Source organism: Sphaerodactylus townsendi, linkage group LG07, assembly GCF_021028975.2.
Source record: "Sphaerodactylus townsendi isolate TG3544 linkage group LG07, MPM_Stown_v2.3, whole genome shotgun sequence".
Taxonomy (NCBI): domain Eukaryota; kingdom Metazoa; phylum Chordata; class Lepidosauria; order Squamata; family Sphaerodactylidae; genus Sphaerodactylus; species Sphaerodactylus townsendi.
In genome coordinates, this window is record NC_059431.1 from 77872392 (window position 1) to 77887274 (window position 14883).

General features: G+C 42.5%; 1 protein-coding gene across 1 annotated transcript in view; it reads right to left on the reverse strand.

Moving 5' to 3' along the window:
- The window catches only part of PGM5 (phosphoglucomutase 5), a 69672-nt gene that overhangs the window by 3111 nt on the left and 51678 nt on the right, over nt 1–14883 (reverse strand). The window contains exons 9-11 of the mRNA XM_048504613.1: nt 12904–13087; nt 12195–12329; nt 55–448 (exon numbers count right to left, since the gene is read on the reverse strand). Of these exons, the coding sequence (XP_048360570.1) occupies nt 359–448; nt 12195–12329; nt 12904–13087 (409 nt within the window). The 3' untranslated portion in view covers nt 55–358. The remainder of the gene's footprint in view (nt 1–54; nt 449–12194; nt 12330–12903; nt 13088–14883) is intronic.

Consider the following 14883-nt stretch of genomic DNA (forward strand, 5'->3'; position numbering starts at 1 on the left):
TTTTAATTATGCCATTAAAGGTTTATATATAAAAAAAAAAAAAGTACAAAACACAAAACTGAGACCTTGTATGTCATGCTAGCACTTTATAATAACTGAATTTAGATCAGGAGGAGCTTTCTCTATGGGGTTTTTTGGTATAAGAAGATATTGAAGCCATAGTAGAGAATTAAATGCACCGCAGTCTTAGCAGAACAGTATGATCAGAAATGAATTTTGTCCCCCCTTCCCTGCCCTCCCTATTGACCTCAAACGCTTAGAGTAATACAGAGGTACAAACAGCTGGCATGTCTGGGCAAGAGCTTCTTTCTCCCTTGTGTTCTCATTTTTGGCCCTGGGTTAGTGATCCTTCCTTGATTCAGGTGATGACAGTAGGGCCCTTGCGACCTGTCCTCTCATGAATCTGAGATATTTTCAGTGCAATTGCGATGAGAGGACTCAGCACAGCCTAGAGGAAAAGAGAACAGTGAAACAGCATTTAGAGGAAGGCTCATGATTAAAAATGTAGGTTTTTTTTGTTAACAGTCTTAAATTAATAGTGGTTCAGCAGGAAGCTCATGGGCAAACACATGTATGTACTTGTGTGTGTGTATGAAATACACTGGCAGCTCTTGAGAACAGACCTCCATAGCACAGAATATGCAATTTGATTGGTTCTTTTAAGAAGAGCCAACTAGAAGTTGTCACACTTGTTTAGAGTGTTCAGTACTTGGCAAGACTGGAAGCCCCACAATTTGGGGTTTCCCATCTTCCTCTGGATTGTGCTCAAACTGTGGCTGCAGATAAAAGCTCCCAAATGCTTTCAACATTCACTTTTTAAATCAACAAAGAAAAGCACCAACAGCATCATGTCTATGGAATCAACATACAGCTTGGGGAAAAAACCAACTGTGTTACTTGTTCTGGCTTTCTGCTGACCCAAAAATATTCTGCACGCTTTTGTCCTGCAGCGCTTATTGCCAAAACCACAGACCTCATATACAATATGCCAAGAGCCTTGGATGTAATCTCAAAATCCTAGCTGACATCACATGCATAGCAACTGGAGATGTAACCTGAGGATACAAACAAGGGACAGGCTGAAAGGGCAGCCAGACTGTATTCGTTGCTAACTATAACAACACGGGATCCTGTGGTATCTGGGTGGAACCTCATACAAGCAACACCTTGTGAGTTTCATCATCAAACATTTTCTGCAAATGAACATATTTCCAGTATGAATCTATGCTGCTGTTTATTTCCCTCATATTGTTTATTGAACAAACTCCTAAACTCCATTCTCCAGAAAAACATATTTGGAGAACACTGAAATACTAAGCACAAACTGTGGGAATTCTCAGGCTCACTCTGCACAGGCATTCTAAACATGGGTTTAGAATGGGGAAAAATCCGTTTTGGGGGCGGCACACAGATCCCATCCCTAAAGCAAGTCTCCCCCATGTTATTTCCCCAAAACTGGTTTTTTTGAGAATCGTGCTATTTTGAAAAATCTCAGGTTGCAGCCGCTTGCGAGCGCACGGCCTGGCAGGAGGTGCTTTATTTGGCTGCTCTTTCCTTTTTTATAATTTCGTGGCTTACATCTGCATAGCTATGCAGGTGCAAGTGGTCATATTGTGGCATGGCTGTGGAGGTTCATTTGTGCATGCCTGCGTTGCTATATATCGATGTTTCTGTGGGTTCTAATCGCTGCCTGCACGAACGCATGTGAACGCGAAAACAGGAAAGTGGGGTACTTTATCCCAACTGCAACCCGCTATACATTTGCTGTGCGGAAAGGGCCTTAGTGCTTCCTGACACACAAACTAAACAGTCTACAGGGATGACTTCAATTTTTCCCCCATTATTGCCTGGCTGTCTCTTTGACTGCAATCATATGGTGATCACACAATGCGATGCACGTGCTACAAGCAATCGCAACCACACCCTTCTTGAGATGGTAAGATGTGCTGGCAAAACTCAGTTTGTTTTACTCAAAGTGCCATCTGTAAGACATTAGCATTGGTCTCATTTTTCATTAATAAGTCTTTTTTTGTCTGCTTTCACATACAAAATCAACACAACGAACAGAACCAATCTATTAATTCAATGTTACATTATTAGTGTGATTTGAGTTTCTAACCCAGCCAGTGGAATATATATCTAATGCTTATCAACTGAACTTTGTATACAATTCATTATTAGCAAGGGCCATAACCAGCCTTCAAGAACTTTCAGACCTTTGAGGGGAGGCACCCTGCATGATTTTGACCAGAGACACAAGAAGCAGTTTTATACTGCTGCTTCAGACGGTTGGTGTACCAAGGTCATTGTTATCTATTCAGACTGGCAGTGGCTCTCCAGAGGCACAGGTCTTCCACATCATCTACTGCCTGAATCTTTTACATGAAGATGCTTGGAACTGAACCTGGGATCTTCTGTATGAAGAGCAGATTCTCTGCCACATGGCCATACCTCTTCTTCAATTGCCTGCTGTAGCTTATCAAAGACATGGGGCTGAAATGTCGTCAAGCCCGACTCCGAGTGCAACAAATATCGCAGGGTAGGGAATGTGCTGAGTTAAGATCTCAACAATGTATAAACAAAGCAACTCAACTATCAGCTTCATGATGCAGGAAACTAGCAGCCCAATCCAAGAAGGGGGGGGGGGCACAAAAGTGTTGTGGTGATAGTACAGTTCTGCTTGCCAGTATAAATGCCATCTACACAAGGGGTATTTACGCAGGGCACTTATACTGGCACTGGGGCGTGGTATGGGAGGGCAGTGCAGGGGCCTAGCACCAACACATTGCCTCACACTGGAACAAAAGGGGGGGATTTGGGGAAGGAACCAATGTTAGTCAGCATCCAGAGGACTTTGTACATGGGAACACTCATTCCCATAGGGTCCCATAGTAGGCATTCCCCAAAAGTCCCCTTTTTGGTGTAGCCTGATCCACAAGCTGCTGAAGCAATTAGGATGTTGACTAGCCCCTTGAGCCCCCAAGCAATCTCCCCAGGAACCAATGGCTGTACCACCTGTCCATTAAAAATCCCATAAGATATTTATGCATGGCACAGGATGCTGCACATCAGCTCCCATGTCCCCATTAACGGTACACCACTGGAAACCACCCAAATGGTTCCACCCCTGCCAGGGTCACACAAACCCCTCCCAGCAGCCACTGCAGTTATTTGCATGTGAGGTGAGCCAGCCCCCTCCAGCTCACAACAAGCTGAACCAGAGCACGCAGCTAAGGGAGTCTGAATGCCCATTTCCACAGGCCTGCCGGGGGCTCTTGGAGCTCCCAGAGGGGTGTGTGTGTGTGCAAGACCACCTTAAAATTTATGCAGTAATACTTGGAAGTGTGTCATTAAGACAGTGAATGATTTTTTGCTCTTGTTGGTTTTTCTTGTAACACCATCCACAGTTTTTTAAAGCATTTCTATTCAAAATAGTTACACTTGGAAAAAAAAACTTGATTAGTTAGGGACATCTTTTTTATATGCTCAAAAGTTTTTAGATTTATCTGATTAACCAAATAATTAATAAAACAGAGCCCTAGCTTTTGCACACACAGGGTTGGATCCAATCAGATTTTCTACTGATGCAACACAGAGGTAGGGCCCCTTTCTGTATCCAGGAGCGCTATTCTAGGGACTGGAGGGTTCAGATAAACAGTAAGCCACACAGGATACAACTGTGGTGAGGAGGGGAATCAGTCCAGATCAACCCTCCTTTCCCTCGCTTTCAGGGAAAGCAGTGAAAAGTTCCAACCTACATTCTCTAAATTAGTTTAAATTTACTTCAACTTAACTGGTCTCTGGTTCTGGTGGGTTTTCTTGGCTGCGTGGTCGTGGTCTGGTGAATCTTGTTCCTATCGTTTCGCCTGCATCTGTGGCTGGCATCTTTAGAGGTGTATCACAGAGGGAAGTCTATGATACACAGTGTGTAACAGACTTCCCTCTGTGATACACCTCTGAAGATGCCAGCCACAGATACAGGTGAAACGTTAGGAACAAGATCCACCAGACCACGGCCACACCGCCTGGAAAACCCACCAGAACCAGTTAAATCCGGCCGTGTAAGCCTTTGACAATAACTGGTCTCTGTCTATTTAGACATGTAAAAGGGCAGATACACACTGTTCAGTTTGCAAAGAGCTAATGAGCTAAAACTGTACAGCTAAATGCAGCTAAAATAGTCCAGACATTAAATAAGATACATCACACCCATTTTATTGCCTTTTTCATCTAGATTAAATTTGGTAATGCTGATGCCATTAAGTGTAGCCATGATTTGCTTTGATAAAGGTCCACAGTGAAATGAAGCCAATGCATAAAAGTCCAAGGTTCTGTTTATTATAACAAGCTAATAAAAGGCATGAAGATTATGGCTATCAATGAAAAGGAGCAGCTCATTCTGATTAGTTCTAATTCTAACACTATGGACTATTAAGAGGGTTTCCAGACACATAGGCTTGGTTCAGAGGATCTTTGAGGCCATGGAGAAGTGGACTAGAAGCAAACTGCAGAACCAACTTAGTTACAGTTGGTCAGTGCTACAGGGGTCAGTGTTATCAGTCACAGACCAGGAAAGGGATTTGGGCACCTTAGTTGATAATTCCATGGGAATGTCAACTCAATGCATGGCAGCTGTGAAAAAGGCAAACTCTATGATGGCGACGATTAGGAAAGGAATTGATAATAAAACTGAAAAGATTGCCATGCCCTTATATAAAGCAGTGGTGTGACCGCACTTGGAGTACTTTGTTTAGTTCTGGTCGCCACATCTCAAAAAGGTTACTGAAGAAATAGAAAAAGTGCAGAGAAGGGCAACGAGGATGATTGAGCGATTGGAGCACCTTCCTTATGAGGAGAGGCTGAAGTGTTTGGGACTCTTTAGTTTGGAGAGGAGACATCTGAGGGGGGGATATGATTGAAGTCTATAAAATTATGCATGGGGTAGAAAATGTCGACAGAGAGAATTTTTTCTCTCTTCCTCACAATACTAGAGCCAGGGGGTATACCGTGTTTCCCTGAAAATAAGACAGTGTCTTATATAAATTTTTGCTCCCAAACATGCGCTATGTCTTATTTTCAGGGGATGTCTTATTTTTCTGTGTTTTGTTCGTCGGGCATGCTCCCAAACAAAAACTTTGCTACATCTTACTTTCGGGGGATGCCTTATATTTTGCACTTCAGCAAAACCTCTACTACGTCTTATTTTCAGGGGATGTCTTATATTCGGGGAAACAGGGTACATTGAAAATGCTGGGGGGAAGAATTAGGACTAATGAAAGGAAACATTTCTTCACACAACACATGATTGGTGTTTGGAATATGCTGCCACAGGAGGTGGTGATGGCCACTAACCTGGATAGCTTTAAAAGGGTCTTGGACAGATTTATGGAGAAGTCAATCTATGGCTACCAATCTTGATCCTCCTGATGTTTGTTTATAAATAGAGCAATTACTGAAAAACTTTATTTGGATCAATTTAAAGGTGCTAAAGTTGAAATTCTATGCACCCTTACTTGGGAGAAAGCTCAAGTGAACAACCTAGGACTCGCTTCTGAATAATCATGCATAAGTCTGGCCCGAAACAAATATTTTCCCTGTAGATTTTAATTGCATTATAAGTTCAAGTACTGCTGGCAATGCTCTCTGGGTTGTGTTTGTGGAAACAGAGGGGTCCAGGCATAATATAGGCAACAGCTCTAGAATTTCTTAACCCCAGCTGACCTTCAAAACAAGAAATCATACAACTCATGCAACCTGTGAGTCGTACGCTGCAGAGAAGGTTCTCAACTTTCTTGATAGGCCCTGGTTTCTATACTTTTCAAGCAGACTCTGAAGCAGCTAAAGTTTTACTTCCCTGGTGTGGAGATAAAAATATAGGAAAAGCCTCTTGAGTGGCTTCACATCTGGGGCTATGAGGTAGAAGTCAGCCTGGGACTTAAATGATAAAATTTAGACTTTATTGCTGAATTTAAACAGACACCCACTTTTAGATGTATAAAAGAAATGAAACAAGAACACTAAATATTATGCCAGTGGTATACCTTTCAAGCTATGCCTGATTTCAGCATGTATGATAGGACCTTTACTGGTGTTGTGAAAGAAATCATGCCAATTTTTACATGTGTTTTGGTTAGTCCAGTAGTTAGAAGTTATTGGAAAGAAATTCTGGGATTAATTTAAAAAATGCATATATTCTATCTCCTAATTCTAAAGTTGTCTTGCTTGGATATCTGAAATACATGGAGACTGGATTCAGTTGAAACTGATGAATCACAGCTGCCCAAATGAGTGTTGTGACCTTTTGGAATAAAGCAGATCTCTTTCCTACTGCCAAGAAGTCGGTCTATTTCCTTAATGTTTTAAGTGTACTTATTATAGGTTAAATCACTTTCCAAGCTAATAAATTCACTGAAAAATGAATACTGTTTAGCCCATTCTGACACAAAAACATTTCAAGACAATGTTTATCCTTATAATTTTCTTTTCTAAGCTATAGCATTTTGAAAGCTAAGTATCTGTATGTTTCTTCTTGTATTCATTAATTGTACTTGGGCTTGTATGAAGCCATAAATGAAGCCACAGAAGCAGTCCAGTGGGGTAAAAAAAAGCCTCATAGCAATTCTAGATGTACCCCATGTGACTTTGGTTTGTTGGCACAGCAAAGCTTCACTGCCCCCTTTGTTCACCTCTAACTCTCTGAAAGTTTTGCTCTCATCAATTGATAGGAAAAGTCATTGTTTAGGTCTTTCCATTTGTGTGAGGGTGCTTTCCCAAATCTTAAGTTGACTGTTTTTTAAATTATTTAAAATGTTTTTTAAATAAGTCAGTGTTTCTTATTGGCACAACATTCATCATTGTTTTTGGGTTCATCTCACAATGCTGTAGAATGTACAGCAGAGGCGTTCCTCCCATTGGGCAAAGTGGGCAGCTGCCCACGGCGCCACCTTGTGGTGGGCGACAAAATTGCAGGTTCGTTTGTGGGGAATTTTGTATTTTCAGTGTTTTTTCCGTTTTTGGCCTGCAGGGGGCGCAGATTTTAGGTTAGCAGCACCAAAATTTCAGGGATGTTTTGGGAGACTCTCCTGATGATATCAGCCAGGTTTGGTGAGGTTTGGCTTAGGGAGTCCAAAGTTATGGACTCCCAAAGGGAGTGCCCCATCCACCATTGTTTCCAATGGGAACTAATAGGAGATGGGGGCTATACCTTTGAGGGTCCATAACTTTGGACCCCCTGAACCAAACTTCACCAAACCTGGGTGGTATCATCAGTAGGGTCTCACGAAGATGCTGCTATCTTAATAATTACACCCCTGACAACAGGCACCCCCTAAATTTCCCCAGATTCTCTTTTTAAATCCACTCCCTTCCTGCCAATGCTTGTTTTCTTTCTTTCTTTTATTCTCTCAATGCCTAATAAAGGTTGTTGTTGTTGTTGTTGTTGTTAAATCCACCCCCTTCAGCATGGATTTAAAGGGAGAATCTGAGGTCCCCAGTTTTAACATTGAAAGAGATGCTGTTTCAGGGTAGGGGAGAATCCATCCCAAAATAGCATCACTTTCAATGTTGTTTAAACTGGGGACCCCAGATTCTCCCTTTAAGGTGGATTTAAAAGGAGAATCTGGGCTCCCTAGTTTAAACACCATTGAAAATGATGCTGTTTGGGGGTGGATTCCAGCATCACTTATTTAAACTAGGGAGGCCAGATTCTCCTTTTAAATCCACCTTAAAGGGAGAATCTGGGATCCCCAGTTTAAATAACTTTGAAAGTGATTCGAGCAGCCCCAAAGTGTGCTAGCAGCCCCAAAAATCTGCCGAACAGGAGAGGCGGCTCCCTCCGGTTCAGCCCCTCCACTGACCTTTCCATCCAGCGCTGCTCTGGAGGGACATGCCCACGCTGCCCTCCGACCTCCAGGGGTTGGATGGCAGCGTGGGCGTATCCCTCCAGAGCAGCGCTGGATGGAAAAGTCAGTGGAGGAGACCTGAAGAGTGGCGTCTTCCTGCCGGTGCTGTTTGCACCACGCCGGCAGGAAGACACAGCTTTTCAAAAACCTCATTCAATGAGTGAGGTTTGAAAGTGGCGCCATCGTGCCGCTTGGGGCCGGCCAGGACAGTGCTGCTGCGATGTAGCAGCGCCTGCTGTGCGAAAAGCACCCCAGGGGACAGTGTTTTCAGCGTCCCTAGGGCGCTGTTATTCGCCTGTGTGGAAACAGCCTCTGTTTCACAAGCTGCAAAACTATTAGAATGTAGCCTCCTCAAATGTGTCTAGAGTGGAAATCAGCTATTAACTCGGACTCTTCCCATGACACAATTCCATTCTCTTTAAGCAGAGAACTGTTCAGCCTAGCAGTATGCTTAGAAACATATACTGTAATATAATTTCTTTTACTGAGCAGATCTTGTATGTCAAGAGAAGAATAATGTATCTGCCCACATGAAAAGTTCTACAGAATTAAATGTGCATATTAGACCATGAATACACTAATTAGCAGTAAAGCCCGTTGTACGAACAAATACAGCGAGCTCTAGCATGCTGGAGAATTCATGGCACTCATCAAGGAGACCTTTTGTTCTACCTTTCCTCCCTGCTTGGCCTCACAGTTTACCACAGATAACGAAAACTTAGCCAAATTATTCAATGGAAAAAAAGCTTACTTACAGATTCCCCCCTCCCCCCCCCCCCACATAGACAGGCTCCCCTAACTTTGCAAACAGGCTCTCCTTTCTCAAACCCCCCCCCCCCCCCCCCACAGACAGGCTTCTCTAACTTTGCAACTCCAGGTCAGGAGTTGGCAAACCTGCTTTACAGACTGACAATTGAGCATCTGTGTAATGGTCTTTCCCCCTTAAGTCCTTTATGGCACAATCTGAGGGGGATGGGGAAAACAGCTCTGGGAGCTCTGCAGCATTGCACTCACACGTTTGCCCCCTCCACCGGAATAAGGGGCACCCCGCCAGTGGACAAAGCAAATGCACTGATGTACAGCTGCTCCACAGTTCTGAAACGTGGAAGTGGGTGCTGCTGTGGAGCTACGCTAAGCAGACGCCAGCACAGGGGTGTGGCGCAGGGCACTCCTGGGGCAGAACCAACTTTAGTTGGATTCTATCCAGGCTTCGGAGCTGGGAGAGCTGTGGCCAGGGCCTAAGAGCACTGCGGTCACCGAACCCTATAGAAGGCTTTCTGGGAAGCCAAGGGCTTCTTTGCATTGACTGCCTCTCTGCCGCATCCTCAGGAGTGGCGCAGCAACACTGTCCTTGGGTGCCAGAGGCCTTTAGATGGGGCTGCCCACCTCTGCAATCTAATAAACACACACAGCTAGTCATATGCACAATTCTACAAAGAAAGTACGACCCTAAGCAGAGTTAAATCCTTCTAAGCTCACTGAGTTCAACAAACCAGATGAGCATAACTTTGCTTAGGGTAGCACTGTTAACCTTTCAATCCAAGAACAATGGATTAATCCAGTCTAATGTACCCATGTTAAGTTTATACCAGCAACCCCTAAACTCATAAACTTCTAAAGGAAATTCCAGAGGAAAAAAAATACCCAACCACAAATAGTGTGCTTTTTGAAATAAACCATTAAATACACTCCACAAAAAATAACGTTGGTAGCTTAAAAACAACACCAGAACATTTAATTTTACCTGAAAGCAAAATTATTTGATACCCATGACCTAGTCCAGGGGTCTACAACCTGGCTCTCCAGATGTGCATGGACTACAACGCCTATCAGCCCCTGCCAGTCCCTGCCAGCCAATTGACCATGCTGGCAGGGGCTGATGGGAATTGTAGTCCATGCACATCTGGAGAGCCGCAGGTTGCAGACCCCTGACCTAGCCAGTAATTAGCATCCTGTATTAAATATTTATAATCAAAATACCATTGTACTCTTAAGATCACAGAATAAATGTACAGTCATGGTAGGCATTCTGGAGTTGAGGCTTAACCCAATTTCTATTTAAAGGGTAGCTTTTATCACCCTGCAGAATTCCAAATATCATATCGTAGTCTCATTCCCTGGGAAGGACTTTCTTGTAAAACCTCCCACCAATCAGGCAACGCTATACAGCTAGAAGTATTCTGCAGATGGTTCTGGTGGGTTTTCCAGGCTGTGTGGCCATGGTCTGGTGGATTTTGTTCCTAACGTTTCGCCTGCATCTGTGGCTGGCTGGGACATGGCTGGGACATGGCTGGGACAATATACCACACTAAACTTTCCCTTCTCACTTAGACACAGTGTGAAACAGACTTTTCTCTGTGATACACCTCTGAAGATGCCAGCCACAGATGCAGGTAAAACGTCAGGAACAAAATCCACCAGACCACGGCCACATAGCCTGGAAAACCCACCAGAACCAGTTGAATCCGGCTGTGAAAGCCTTCAACAATATTCTGCAAATGTTGGCTGAATTCTCCTCTGTGCGCCTTTAGCTCCTTGTAGCAAAGATATATTTTTTTGCTTATAAATACAAGAGGACTTCTCAAGCAGTTCTCCATTTCTTCCTTACAAGGAATCTAGAACTTTGCTGTACTCTGGAATTTGTGTTTCCCAACTGTAATATTATTATGATGAGTCATTGGGATACATTAGTAAGGGATTTGCCAGACTAATTGGCTTGACAGCAAGTTATTTTAAAAATGTTGAATTTAACATCAATTTCTGTGCTATATCCTGGCTCACAGAAAAAAAGAACCTCAAATGAGGATTAATTCACTGCTACTTCCTGGACCTTCATTCTTCTATAGATTGTTAGAGAGTAGCCTAACTCCAGCTCAGCCAATCAAAATCCACCACTGCTTCCTGGACTTTATTTTAGTAGATTGCTTGTGTGGGTCCTAGTGCTTGCCTTATTCTGTCCCCCCCCTTCCCATAATAACATAATAAATAAATAAATAAATAATCACCCTTACCACTTTTTACTGCATGCTCTGTTAATCATAATTATCCTTAGAGGTGGGATCCAGCAGGTTCTCACCAGTTCCCGAGAGTGGGTTACTAATTATTTGTGTGTGCCGAGAGAGGGTTACTAATTGGGTCCACTTTTCCATCTCCACGCCCTCACCTCCCCGAGAGGCATACTGCCTTTGAACATGAAGGTTCCATATAGCAATTGTAACTAATAATGTAACTCCCTGAATTGGGTTAATCCCTTTCAGGTACTGCAATTCATTGATTCTCAGCCTTTCGTACCTTTTATCTCACCAGTCTCTATCAAAGAACCTGTGTGTTTCACCATTGCTGTGTTCAGATTTGTGAGTTGGGGCATTTTCTATAATGTGATGATGATTTAGAAATGACCTGGTGCAAAAAAATTTTTTGGGGTCGTGGTGGGGTGGCTGCCCATGGGGGGGCATCCAACTCAGGTTTTGCCCAGGGCTCAGGTTTGCCTAGGTACGCCTCTGCTTCTACTGCAAACAAACACAGCCACTCTTTGAAACCTGAAGCTGTTTATAAACCACAGTTAGACTTAATCATGGTTTTATGTGATATGTCCCGGCCTCCTGGCTTGTTTCTTGGTGACGTCCTCTCACGTTACAGAGAGAAGCAGCTTTTTTCAAAGAGACTCCAGAATTTCAGTGACCATTTGCAAGCTGGATCTTGGTTTCATGCCATGTATGAACTGAGCCCAATTCTTATACCCTTCCAGTCCTGACATTTTGTTCCAGTACTGATATATTCCACACTCTCCATCTCCCACTGTAAACTGCATCAATGCCACTACTTTGCTCCTCCTTCTTGTGACAGGATTTTCACTTTCTAGATGGGGAAAGGGGCAGATTTTCATCTATTAAATCCTGTTCAGGTAATGTCAACCAATTATCCCCCTAGGCTATCAGCAGGCAGTCTACATAAAGGATATTCATCACTGCAACAACTTATAAAACAGGCAAATCCATTCACGAATCTAGCTAACCTAATGTCAGAGAACTGAAAGCATGAATCAGGCTTTTAAGGAATTTTTTCCCACGTAGCACAAGAACTCTTTCAATGCATACAAGGTCTATCAATCTCATGACACACAGGGGCAGCTTGGGATCACTCTCACAGCAAACGCAAGGAATCTAGGACATACATGGGTGTCAGATTGCACAGAGAGATGCCCGACTGATATTTTAGTTTCCCCAGAACTACTTGCTGAGATCTTCAGCATTCGATTTTACCAGGCTGAATGCAGTTTCCTTTTGATCCTACCTGAGGCTCCTTGTCATGTTTGCTGGGGTCCTTTTCATAGCTCTCTGCATAGATCCTGAGAGTGGCTCGCACATGACTAGAACTGCTTAATCTGAAGATCAGCCTGGATGCATCTGAAAAGATTATCCTTAGCCCCTGCACAGAAAAAAAAATCCCTGTATTCAAACTTGTCACTTATAAATATCATTTAACCTTATTCTACAAGCTAAAACAGTTGTTTTGTAAAATGCCAATATGTTGTTCCCTTCATCTGAACGTTATTCTATATCATTAGTTCCCAACAGTCAGGGCCAGACTCATGGGGGATTGCAGGGTTAGAGTAAGTGGTCCACAAACACACACTAAACATTGCCATGTTAATATTCTTATCTGTATGTCTTTTAATCTATCAACAGATATTAACAGTACAACTACTACCATGTGGGAGATCTGTAATTTTTTTTAATGTTAAAAAGGATATATCAATACAGGTCTGAACCACTTTGCAACTTATGCAGTTATTTTGGCTGTGAGTTGATTAAAGTAGAAAGAGTCTGAATGTTTGCTTCAATTTAGTGTGCTCTTAATGGGGAACAATTCTTTAAAGGAGAAACTTCATGGAAGTCTAAATGTCAAACGGTTGTTTTCCCCCCCAAAAAACTGGTCTTGCCCTGTTGAGGTGAGATTTTTTAAAAACATCTTTGCCCTTTATACCTTTCTCCCTTCTTACCTGTCTTTTGGTCACAGTGCCATCTACGGGATCCACATATTCAAAGCTATTTGCTTTTTGCACAGTGTAGACATTACTCCCAACAGCAAACTGCTGATTGCTGAATGACTTGTCAGTTATCAAAGCTTCCAAGTCTCTCATTATAAAATATGCTGCTCTAGGATCCAGTGCTTCATAATCAAATCTTGCATTGCAGGAATCAAGAGAATAAAAGAAATATAGGAAACACTAAGTTCAGCAGTTTAATGCAAATATGAAAAAGGCAAGTGAGTTTAAACATTTTTGGAAAACCGCGTCTTAACAGTTTGGTCCTGGAGACCAAACTGGTGTCAGCAGAACAGAGATTCTAACACCTGAGGTCATGGCGATAAATTGTCAAGGGTATCACATGTGCACCTAAAATTGTTTTCTGCCCCAATGCAGTGCTACATAAGAGACTGTGAGGTGTGATTTGTGTCACAGTGCATTGGCAACAAGGTATACAAAGCTTATTAATCTCCTGCCCAGCAAAAGCAAGCTTCCCCTTGTTTTTCCTGTCAGACCTCTCTGACCCTACATGTCCCCAGGCAAAAGCTGATGTGGCTACACACCTGACCTTTACTTGCTGAGGAACCACAGCAATGCCCCAGTTAGTGCAGAAAATGTCAGGAGTACAGGAGTCAACAAGACATAATTCATTGTCGTTTCTCACTCCTTCACAGAGGTATTTCAAGTCAACTTTTAGTTTGGGGGATGAGGTGGGGGAAGGTTTAATTGACAACAGTTGTGGGAAAGAAAGGCAAAACAAAATTAACTTAAAACAAAAAAAAGTCATCTCAACTAGCACTATAAGATCTATTTTATTCCAATTTACTTTTCAGCTGGACCGATTGCCAAAGAAACTTAAATTAAAATACATCACAATATATAATGTAAAAATGAATGTGTGAGGTAAAAACAAGGGGCAAATATATCAATTATTTTTATTCTTTCTCTTGTTTTCAGCCGTTTTTGCCAGTGCAAACTTAGCCAGCTGATTTCATCTGCACAGTTTTCAATGAAAGCTAATTGTTGAATCTGAAAACCCCAATCACTATTCTGATGACTGCAGGGAGATGAACATTTCCTCCTTTTTTTCTCAGCAAATACTACAACATCTGTTGAGGCCCAACACAGCCCTGAACTGTAAATTGCTGGAATTGTGGATGGGTGGAGCAATCCAGATGTTACTCTTCACTTTCATCTTCACAAAATAACTTCTGCCACACTCATCAACAACAGGCTAATATCTTTGCTAGACCCCTGAGCCTGCCAGGCACTGGAGGCTCCAGATCACGGAAGAAGCTCTGACCACTGGTTTGATCAGAGTTCCACAATAATGCGTACTTCCCAGTGATCACTCCCAGATGTTTAATTCTTTGTTAAGTTCTGCAGGTAAGTTTCATGAGCTGTTTCCGGCCTGTTTATCAAAATAATTTAGGCTGCTCTATTGATTTGACGCTTTTTTATGTGCTGGGTTACTTTCATTGGCATACTTTTACTGACTTGGTCTTATTCATTTTGTTGGCTTAGCTTGTTTTATTGATTTAGTTTACTGACATGATTTATTTTATTGACTTGGTATTATCATCTTGTTCATTTGGGTCTGCTGTGAGCCAAGGTGTGGAGAGACAGCACATACATTTTCTGAATGAATAAATAAACACGGTATTGGAGTCGGGGAAAGCCTGGGGCTGACCACACTCCCTTTGGACAAGAAGGTTCTATCACATTACCCAAGGAAAGCATAAGACTAGAGTAGCAGTGATGGCACAACTATTACATTTTTTCTTCCAGTACTATCACAGTGGTCACGGTATTACATTTATTTCTTATTGTATCGTGCCTTTGCCTGAGATACCTTAAAAACAAAATAAAGCCATTTTCAAAGATCCAGCACAGCTGACCCGATACATGAACCAAGAATCCTCTTCAAGAAACAAATAGTTTTGCTACTTTTCA